This window comes from Rutidosis leptorrhynchoides, chromosome 4 (assembly GCF_046630445.1).
Source record: "Rutidosis leptorrhynchoides isolate AG116_Rl617_1_P2 chromosome 4, CSIRO_AGI_Rlap_v1, whole genome shotgun sequence".
Lineage (NCBI taxonomy): Eukaryota > Viridiplantae > Streptophyta > Magnoliopsida > Asterales > Asteraceae > Rutidosis > Rutidosis leptorrhynchoides.
Genome location: NC_092336.1, coordinates 583,929,228 through 583,941,214, shown reverse-complemented (window position 1 = coordinate 583,941,214; position 11,987 = coordinate 583,929,228). Strand labels below are relative to the sequence as shown.

The following is an 11,987-nucleotide window of genomic DNA, read 5'->3' as shown; positions in this document are numbered from 1 at the left end:
ATTATGTAATCCGAAAGGCACCGCAGTGCCACTTTTCTAGTTATTATTAAAGGCACAAGGAACCAATCCTAATATAGTAACCAATCCTAAATTCCTAATATATACTCTGACTAATGCAGGTGAACAGTGTGACCACCGAATGTTAATAAAATTTATTAAAAAAGTTAATACTGGACACTTCTTAAGCCCACATAAACCCGCCACTTATAGATAACACTATCATCCGATAAACGTATAAAGTGCTAAAAGTCTAATTAACATCATAATCCTAAAAATAAAAAATTATATTTATAACAAGATAAAATATAAATATACAAAAGTCAAATAATTGACTTAAAACTTCCTACATTTCTCTTCCAATCTATTTCCCCACTCGAACCCCTCTCCTACAAATAGGCAAGCGTCAGCCCAATGCAATGTGTTCTTATATCTTCCTCTTCCTCAATTCTTTCATACATACATATTTCTTTTAAATAAGTTTTACAACAATGGTGGCACTTTCAAAACCAACAATAGAACAATTCTTTGTTAAAACATGCAAACCAGTCAACCCTTTGACTTTACCTGAAATACCCATTATTGACCTTTCTAAAACTGATTCAAAACACCTAATTGTTAATGCATGTCAAGATTTTGGATTCTTTAAAGTTGTTAACCATGGGATTCCAAAAACACTTATCGATAAACTTGAAGCAGAAGCCACTAAATTCTTCTCATTTCCTCAATCAGTCAAAGATTCAGCTGGTCCACCTAACCCTTTTGGTTACGGTAATAAGAACATTGGTCAAAATGGCGATATCGGTTGGGTCGAATATCTTCTACTTAATACCAAACCCGAATCCGACTACAACAAATTGGTTCCCATATTTAAAGAACACTCAGAAAACTTCCAGTATGAATCTTGAATAAATTTCAGAACATTTTAACATTTTATGCTGGTCATCTGTTTGTACTCTGTTTTCGTGTTTTGCATTTAGTTTCTTCTAAATTTGAATTTTTTTGGTCATGTAGGTATATTGTGGATGAATATTTGAAATTATTGAAGAGAATGGCATGTGAGATTCTTGAATTAATGGCAGAAGGTTTGAAATTGGAGTCAAAAAATGCGTTTAGTAAGATGTTAGCAGATGAACAGAGTGACTCTGTTTTCAGAGTAAATTATTATCCACCATGTCCAGAGCTTCAAGAACATGAAAAAACAGGGAATTTGATTGGATTTGGGGAACACACAGACCCACAAATCATTTCAGTATTAAGATCGAATAATACTTCTGGGCTCGAAATCTTATTAAAAGATGGTAATTGGGCATTAGTGCCTCCTGATTCTGAATCATTCTACATCAATGTTGGTGACTCTTTGCAGGTACATATATACATATAATAAATAAAGTTAGTTTACAAAAGACATTTCAATATTAAACTCTTGCAAATAATAAACCTGAATTCAAACAGTACAATCTGTTTGTTTAAATGTAAATTAAATACGATCTTTATTTATACTACAGATTTTATTTTTACCTTTTTCAAGTGCAATAATGCAGAGAGAGATTTATCGGTATCAAAATCTATTTAGTTAGTAATAATTCAAATCATAATTGAGACAGGAATGAAGAGTATGTGATTTAGAGTTCACTTATTATTTATTACTCCGCATTAGTTACAATATATTTAATTTAATATTTAATATAAATATTCAAAGATAATGTCGAATTTGGTAAAGCTTATATAATATAATATATAATTATAATTTATAATTAATAATAATAATAATAATAATAATAATGTTATAATAATAATAATAATATAGATATGGATAGTCAATTTTGGTGTATACATATAGTCAATTTTGGTACACAAAGTATGTATTTTTATATTGAGATTTTAGGCTATAAATACTCATGAATGCAAGCATTAAACTTGCACCATTTCTCACACTTACAAAGTGTTTCTTTCTTTCTCTCCATTATCATCTTTGTTCTTACACTTCATTATTAGTATTCTAAATCAAGAATCAAACCACTAAAGGTAGTTATAAGCCTACTGAATTATAACATCAAGAATCAAACCACTAAAGGTAGTTATAAGCCTACTGAATTATAACACGTTATCAGCACGATAATCTTAATACTAAATATGGTTGGCTCTGCCACCAAAATGATATATGGTCGGTTATACCACCAAAATGATATATGGTCGGTTATACCACCAAAATGATATATGGTCGGTTATACCACCAGAATGATATAGGTCGGTTATACCACCTGGAAAAATATATGGTCGACACTGTCGCCAAATTTTCATTTATGTTTACTAATATTTATATTTTTGTTATATAACATTTATTTATGATTGCTTACACATGGTCGACACTGTCACCTACTTATCATTTATGTTATATTAAATTTATGTTTAATGTTTATATACTTATGAATATAAATTGACTCTAATTTATCATGATGTTTGTTTTAATTTTTGATAATAGAAAATGTCGAATCTGGAAAAGCTTAAATTTACTCCTTTAAAATCAACTGGAAACAACTACATGCCATGGGTTATAAAAGTAAAAATGCATCTTAAATCAATGGGCATTCTTGAAACCATAAATGAAAACAACACTTGTTCTGAAAAAGAACAAGCTACGGCATGTTGCTTTATTCATCAACATATTGATGAATGCTTACAAAATAATTATGTGACTGTAGAAGATCCCCATGTTTTATGGGAAGGTCTCAAAAGCAGATTCAATAATCAAAGAGAAATTTTACTTCCAGCTGCAATGGAACAATGGAGAACATTAAGGTTCCAAGACTTTAAGAAAGTAAATGAATACAGCTCAGCTCTGTATAATACATGTTCACAACTTAAATTCTGTGGACATGAAATTAGTGATGCAGACATGATGGAGAAAACTTTCTCCACAATGAATGCTGCAAACATCACAGTGCAAAGAAATTTGAGAATGCTAAAGTTCAAAACATATCCTGAACTTAATTCATATCTCTTAGTTGCAGAGCAAAATGATGAGCTATTAATGAAAAATCAGCAATCCCGTCCTACTGGTACACTTGCAATCCCTGAAGCAAATACTGCAAATAATTATAAACAGGGACAAGGACGCGGGCAAGGTCGTGGTTATAATAACCATCACCATCATCATGCCAAAAGCCATAACTATGGTAGAAACCATCCTTATGGTAATGGTAATGGGCGAGGACGTGGTCGTGGTCGTTGCCGTGGTGGTCAAAGAAATAATAATCCACGAAAATATAAATATCAACCACAAAACAAGCCCACTAAACAAGATGTTGAAGAAAATTCTTCTAAAAATTCTGAAGAATCTTGCTACAGATGTGGTAGAATGGGCCACTGGGCTAATACTTGCCGAACATCTAAACATCTTGTTAAGATGTATCAGGATTCGCTGAAAGTTCAATATGAATTTTGCTGGAATACAACATCAATCAAGTGGTGGAGATCTCTGTATAGCAGACAGTGGAACTACACACACTATACTTAAATCCGAGAAATATTTTATTGATCTAAAACCAACGGAAGGAACTATACATACAATATCAGGACCTGCTAACTTGATAAAAGGGATAGGAAAGGCAAATTTCATACTACCAAATGGTACAAAATTTTTAATAAATGATGCCTTATTTTCTCCCAAGTCAAGCAGAAATTTATTGAGTTTCTCCGACATATACCTTAACGGGTATGATTATCAGTCAGTGACAACAGAAAATGAGAAATATTTAAGTATCACTGACAAGAGTCATGTGGTTGAAAAACTGCCAAGACTTAGTTCTGGATTACATTATACACATATAAATGTACCAGAAATACATATGGTAGTTAACGAAAAATATATTGATCCTGGTGTATTCAGTTTATGGCATAACAGATTAGGCCATCCAGGATCAACAATGATGAAAAGGATTATTGAATGTACTCATGGACATCCACTAAAGGATAGAAAAATCCATCATGATACAATGGTTCCATGTACATCTTGCTCTCTTGGAAAATTGATAACTAGACCCTCACCACTTAAGGTTGAGAAAGAATCACCAATGTTTCTTGAAAGAATTCAAGGTGATATATGTGGACCAATTCATCCACCATGTGGACCATTTAGATATTTCATGGTTCTAATAGACGCATCTAGCAGATGGTCTCATGTTTGTCTGTTATCAAGCCGTAATGTGGCATTTGCAAAATTTCTTGCCCAAATTATTAAATTGAGAGCTCATTTTCCTGATTACACCATTAAAAGGGTGAGACTTGATAATGCTGGTGAATTTACATCTCAAGCATTTAATGACTATTGCATGTCTATAGGAATTGTTGTTGAACATTCTGTTGCTCATGTGCATACACAAAATGGTTTAGCCGAGTCATTGATTAAACGTTTACAGTTAATCGCTAGACCATTGATAATGAGAACAAAACTCCCTGTATCTATATGGGGTCATGCAATTTTACATGCTGCTGCATTGATTCGCATCAGACCAAGTGCAAGTCATAAATATTCCCCCCTACAACTTGCTTTTGGTCAAGAGCCAAATATTTCCCATCTTAGAACATTTGGTTGTGCAGTGTATGTTCCAATTGCGACACCACAACGTACAAAAATGGGTCCTCAAAGGAGGTTGGGAATATATGTTGGATATGAAACATCTTCAATATTAAGGTATATTGAACCTATGACAGGTGACGTTTTTACAGCACGTTTTGCTGATTGTCATTTTAATGAAACATTGTTCCCTAGATTAGGGGGAGAAATGAAAAATAAAGAAAATGATGTTTCATGGTGTGAACCTCAATTAAAGTATCTTGATCCTCGCACAAAAGAATGCGAGACAGAAGTTCAAAAGATAATGCATATACAAGAACTTGCAAATCAATTGCCTGATGCATTTACAGATACAAAAACGGTGACAAAATCATATATACCAGCAGTAAATACTCCAGCTCGAATTGAAATTCCAAAAGCTGGCAATAACGTCACTCATGAATCTTTGCCACGTCAGAAACGTGGAAGACCAATCGGTTCAAAGGATAAAAATCCTCGAAAAAGAAAATCAGCTGATAATGAAGTAAAAGAAAGTGTTCAAGAAGAACCACAAATCAGTACTCCTACTGCAGAGGAGATTGATGATGTCAATACAGAAATTGCAATCAATTATGCATATTCAAAAATATTATGGAACCGAAATGAAATGAAAAATCTTGATGAGAAATTTTCATTTAATGTTGCATATGACATCATGAATAATGATGATGATCCAGAACCAACATCTATGGTTGAATGTCAAAATAGACATGATTGGGCTCAATGGAAAGAAGCAATACGAGCTGAATTAGAATCACTCAATAAAAGAAAAGTTTTCGGATCCATCATTCTCACTCCTAAAGATGTGAAACCTGTAGGATACAGATGGATTTTTGTCCGAAAAAGAAATGAGAAAAATGAAGTTACAAGGTATAAAGCTAGACTTGTAGCTCAAGGTTTTTCTCAAAGACCGGGAATTGATTATGAAGAAACTTATTCTCCTGTTATGGATGCAATTACTTTTAGGTACTTAATCAGTCTGGCAGTTTCTAAAAATTTAGAAATGCATCTCATGGATGTTGTGACTGCTTATCTATATGGATCACTTGATAGTGATATATATATGAAGATACCTGAAGGATTTAAGGTACCAGAAGCATCAAATGTAAAACCCAAAGAAATGTATTCGATTAAATTACAAAGATCTTTATATGGGTTAAAACAATCGGGACGTATGTGGTATAACCGATTAAGTGATTACTTGATAAGCAAAGGATATACAAATAATCTTACTTGCCCTTGTGTTTTCATTAAGAAAACAACATCCGGATATGTGATCATAGCTGTTTATGTTGATGATCTTAACATCATAGGTACAAATAAAGAGATCCATGAAGCCATTCAACTTCTAAAGAAAGAATTTGAAATGAAAGATCTCGGAAAAACCAAGTATTGCCTTGGTTTACAAATTGAGCATATGCCTAATGGTTTACTTGTACATCAAACAACATATACTGAAAAGATTTTGAAACGTTTCAATATGGACAAGGCAAAACCATTAAGTACTCCTATGGTTGTTAGATCACTCAATGTTGAAGCTGATCCATTTCGTCCATGTGAAGATCAAGAAGACATTCTTGGACCAGAAGTACCATATCTTAGTGCAATTGGAGCTCTTATGTATCTTACAAATTGTACAATACCTGACATTTCTTTTGCAGTTAATTTGTTGGCAAGGTTCAGCTCTGCTCCTACCAAAAGACACTGGAATGGGATCAAACACATATTTCGATACCTTCGAGGAACTACTGATTTAGGATTATTTTATTCTAACGAATCAAAACAAGATTTGGTTGGTTATGCAGATGCAGGTTATTTATCTGATCCACATAAAGCTAAATCTCAAACTGGATATGTATTCCTAAATGGAGGTACTGCAATATCATGGCGTTCTCAAAAACAAACACTTGTTGCTACATCGTCAAATCATGCCGAAGTGATTGCATTACATGAAGCTACTCGAGAATGTTTTTGGTTGAGATCAATGACATAACTCATTACTGATTCTTGTGGACTAGAACGCGATAAAAGTCCAACAACTATCTATGAAGATAATGCAGCTTGCATAGCACAGATGAAAGAAGGGTATATCAAAAGTGACCGAACAAAACACATACCACCTAGATTCTTCTCATACACTCAAAATCTCATTAAGGACAACCAGATTGAAATGAGATATGTGCAATCTAGCAAAAACTCTGCTGATCTTTTCACGAAAGCACTTCCAACTGCTATTTTCAGAACACACGTTCATAACATTGGCATGAGACATGTTCAAAAGATGTAACAGCTGAAGCGATGTCTACTTGAGGGGGAGTCAACTCCATGCTGCACTCTTTTTCCCTTAGCTAAAGTTTTTTCCCACTGGGTTTTCTTTAGCAAGGTTTTTAACGAGGCAGTAATTTATAGTTGATCTTCAACAAAATAAAATTGCTATCCAAGGGGGAGTGTTATAATAATAATAATAATATAGATATGGATAGTCAATTTTGGTGTATACATATAGTCAATTTTGGTACACAAAGTATGTATTTTTATATTGAGATTTTAGGCTATAAATACTCATGAATGCAAGCATTAAACTTGCACCATTTCTCACACTTACAAAGTGTTTCTTTCTTTCTCTCCATTATCATCTTTGTTCTTACACTTCATTATTAGTATTCTAAATCAAGAATCAAACCACTAAAGGTAGTTATAAGCCTACTGAATTATAACATCAAGAATCAAACCACTAAAGGTAGTTATAAGCCTACTGAATTATAACAAATAATAATAATAATAATAATAATAATAATAATAATAATATAATGTATAGTAGTATAAAAATATATATTAATTAATATTAATAATTTAATAATAATCACTTAAACTATAATAGAAATAGTCAAATGATGTATATATAATAGATTCCCCATCAATAGAGCATATTTGCGTTCCAAGTCCTAATCAATCTTTTTCCCAACTCCTACAAGTCACTTTCTACCTACATTTTTAGACAAAATAAAATAATAATTATTAAACTATTAATGCTCAAAAGGTGTCCATAAGTAAAAAAAATGTATATGTAATTATTTATTATGTTTTGTCAATCATTTAAACGTCTCATCTCAACTTGAGTATGATAATATATATATATATATATATATATATATATATATCAGAAATTTACATTATTAGTTATACTTTGTGTATGAATATGGATGTGTATATTTTACCTCACATTAACTTTGTGTATGAATATGGATATGATGTCTATATTTTACCTACATATACTCTGCTATTAGTGGGTTTCACCATCGTTGTTGTTGTATATGGATATAGAATTATTCTAAATATGTGTTCAACTACAATGTGAAACAATTATTATTAATTTTTGAAGATCAATGGATTGTGTTGAATGTTATTAATTGGTAATAGGTAATGACAAATGGGCGATTTAAGAGCATAAAACACAGGGTGGTGACAAACAGTATGAACAGCAGAATGTCAATGATATATTTTGGAGGGCCACCATTGAATCAGAAGATTGCTCCACTGCCGTCCCTACTTGAAAAGGATGAAGAAAGCTTGTATAATGAGTTTACTTGGTTCGAGTACAAAAAGTATGCTTACAACGTTGCACTGTCCCATAATAGATTGACACACTTTGAAAAATTCTCATCTAAAATTTAACTGTGAACTATCTAACAGTTTGGGTTCTCTTTGTTATGCCTTTTTTATTTATTTATTTACATTGTATTTATTATCCTAGTTCTAGTATTATATAACTAATCATGTATTATATATATAGAACAAAGTGACTTCATGATGTACATATATTATGCTCCGTATATTGTTATTTTTAAATTGATATTGATACATATCATACTTTGTCATTTGAAACATTCTAGTGTAATCTATCAATTTTTACCAAGTCACATAATAAAACACCATAAAGACATGGAATTAACAAGTCAGCATTTAAATAAAATAAAATTTTCACATGTCAATTTATACTTCAATTGAAACTATTTTCAAATTAGACACCCTTTTAATCATAATTTAAAATCAAAACCCTTTATGAACAAATAAAAACGATATTCTCTTTATTAGGATATTGTGGGTTTTATGTTACATTTATGAGCAATTTGCCCATTTTATAACTATTAGGCGAATAAGTTTTTTTTGCAATCAAATATTTGATTTTGATATAGGTTTGATTTTAGGTGTTGGTCTTGATTTGTGTTTGAATTTTTCATTTTAAGTTTAGAATAAAGTCACATATATATGATGTTGTCGGGGAAGAAGATAAGAAAGAAAAGGGAAAATAAATAACTGAAATGACAAAAATATCCTCATGTGCAAAGCATGTGCTGTTACTTAACAGAGGCTTTTAATTAAGGATGTGCATCATTTGGTTTCAAACCAAATCAACCGAATATCGAATCGAATACAAAAAAAAAAAAACAAAAAAACAAAACAAATTTTTTAGCGGTTTTCGGATCGATTGAAACCGAAACCGAATTCGTAATTACGTTTTCGGTTTTGAAAATTTTAAATTCGGTTAACCTAACACCGAATTAAAAACCTGATTCAAATTAATATCATATTAAAACATATTTATAATTATAATGTTTATAATATTTATATTTATACTATATTTGATGTATTATTTTATATTTATTAAACAATAAACATGTTATATACTCTTTATACTTGGATTAATTCCACAACCGTTATTCCTAATTTATATGTAAGTAATTAAGCTGGTTAGGATTTTTATTTTTAGTGATTTTCAGTTTTAACCGAAACCAAACAGAAATCAAATTTGGTTTTCGGTTCGGTTTTGGTTTTAATATTTAAATTTGGTTTCGGTTTAGTTTCCGGTTTTCAATTTATAAGTTTCAAAACCGAAAAAATGAACCGAAAAACTAAAAACCGAACCGATGAACACTCCTACTTTTAATGGAAATTGGTCTTAGGAACTCTGCGCGCAATAATTGCGTACCATGCGGACTAACTACGCAAGAAAAAAAGTGGTGGTTGTATTATGTAACGTTAACCAGTTTGACCCATTTGATTCACTTTCACTATCATTTTAACAAAGCTTATTGATTTGAATATCTGACACAGGAAGTTTTAAATTTTACATGGAACTAACTATTAAATAGAGGGTTGGTTCCATAACATGTCAAAGTATATATGGGTAAGTTTTTACATGGGTGTGGTTGAGTTCATCTATTTATTTATTTATTTATTATTCAAAAAGTAGCACAAAAGTTATTATCATGTTCTTTTTAAAACGGTCTTCCCCAACCTTATAAGTTTGTTACATTGTTATCTCATTTTCATGGTTTGCAAATAAAAAACAAACGAAGCCTTATATGGTTAGCGCGTGAGAGAGAAAATGGCAGGAGAGTGTAGAGAGAGAGAGAATGCAAGAAACACAAATTCGGGCACGGTTAGGGACTCGACAGGGTACAACGTTCGACTCCAAAATCGATTAAGAAGACTTTTCGGAATCCATTTGGTATCTTTCATGTTTTTCAACTTCTTCGATGATTGGGATGTTGCAAAGCTGTGGAGAATCTTCAAAAAGGCGGGTGATGTTAGGGATGTCTATATGGCAGGAAAACGCCTAAGGAATGGCCAACGCTTCGCCTTTGTTAGGTTCGCAAATGTTAGTGATGAAGATCGACTTCTTAACTCTTGCAGCAACATCTATTTCGACGACAAATAAATCAAAATCTTTAAGGCTTTTGAAAGGGCAAACCTAAACTCCAAGTTTCCTAGCGGCGGTCGTATAAACAACAACAGAAACTTCAATGGGAACTCTAACTGTGCCTTTCGTGATGATAGAATGTACAAAGATGTGGTCGGGCATGGTGGCGAAGATTTAAGATAAACTGCTCAGAAGACGTGATACTGAAAGGCATTATGGGGGAGATCTTAGACACAAAATTCCTAGACGTGATGCAAGAGATGAAAAGATTGGTAAGGATGAAGTAGGGGGAGTGGTGTAAACAAAGTGGTGGAAATAAAATTTGAAGATAGCATCAAGCATTTGGATAAACGCTCGTTGTTGGGAGTTGTGTATGATTGGAAGAACATTGCACAATTAGGGTCATTGTGTAGGGCAGATGGGATCAACAATTGTGAAGTTAAGTATTTGGGGGGTCTAAAGTTTCTTCTTATCTTTGGCTCCACTGTGGAGGCTAAGCAGGTTCTAAATAACAAAGATCTTACAATACACAAATGGAGTAAATGTGAATACTTAGGTAATGGTTATATTGCAAACAACCGTAGATTGGTCTAGTTGGATATTCAGGGAGTACCGGTCTGGGGATGGAATACTATATCGTTTAAAAGGATTGCAAGCTTATGGGGTGATGTGCTAGAACTAGTGAATTGTGATATCAATTATGAAAACCAAAACCTGGTGGTGGGTAATGTTCTTATCCATACTAGGGAGGCTCATAAGATCAATGAAGAGGTCAAATATAAGCTTGGGGATAGAATTTATCGTGTTCTTGTTTGTGAAAGTAATGTTGTTCCAACCCAGATAGAGGTGGTAGATAGCTGTATTGCAGACTGCTCGGTTGATCAGGATAACAATGACGATGACGAGTACATCGAAGACACTTTTATAGAAGATGAAAAGGATGATATTGGGTCGACGGGTTTTGGATCAGATGAGGAAATTGTTGATTTAAATCAAATCAATGTGCAGGATGATAAAGCTAATTCTCCGGTGGCCGGAGAGTGCTCAGGTAACCGGAATACGTGGGTCAGAGAAGATGAAGAGTTAGAAGGCTTGGGAATTAGGGAACTCTTTGATCGTAACAGTAATGATGATGCATTGGGGGATTCACCTAGAGCCGCAAGTAATAATTACGTGAAGTCTCCTATTTCCAAGGAAGGTTGGGTAAATTCGGGGAATCTAGATAGGGTGGATGTGCCTTTAGATACTAGCCCATGCAGTAAAACCCACCACTCGTCTGATGGGCCACCTGGGCCATCCACTGATAGAAAAAGCCCAACAAAGGTAAACAATCATGGGTTGAAAAATCATAAGCCCAAGTATGTGAATAATCAAAAGCATCAATTGGCTCTCCTTAAAACAAATATAATGGAGGTTAAGCGTGGTGCTTGTTGCTGGGCTAAGCTAAGAAGATGGAAAACATCGACCATCATGTTAAACGCAAACTTAAAAGGTAGAGGATCGATGCATAAATCCAGCATGCAACCTATTTGATCTACCTGTTCTGTATGTAAATCGATAGATGGTGGGTTGTTTCCATCACCAAATCAGGAAGGTAGCGAAGGTATGTCAAATTCACTAAAGACGTCGGAAGTTAAGGATTATGGTCAAAAATTGGGGCTCAAATGG

General features: G+C 33.0%; 1 protein-coding gene across 1 annotated transcript; it reads left to right on the top strand.

The window, feature by feature from the left end:
- Nucleotides 1–488: 488 nt before the first annotated feature.
- LOC139845523 (gibberellin 2-beta-dioxygenase 1-like) lies at nt 489–8,373 on the top strand. Its single transcript, XM_071835775.1, has 3 exons — nt 489–892; nt 1,012–1,363; nt 8,036–8,373. The coding sequence occupies exons 1-3, from the start codon at nt 489–491 to the stop codon at nt 8,288–8,290; spliced, it is 1,011 nt and encodes a 336-aa protein (XP_071691876.1). The 3' UTR covers nt 8,291–8,373.
- Nucleotides 8,374–11,987: the final 3,614 nt, after the last annotated feature.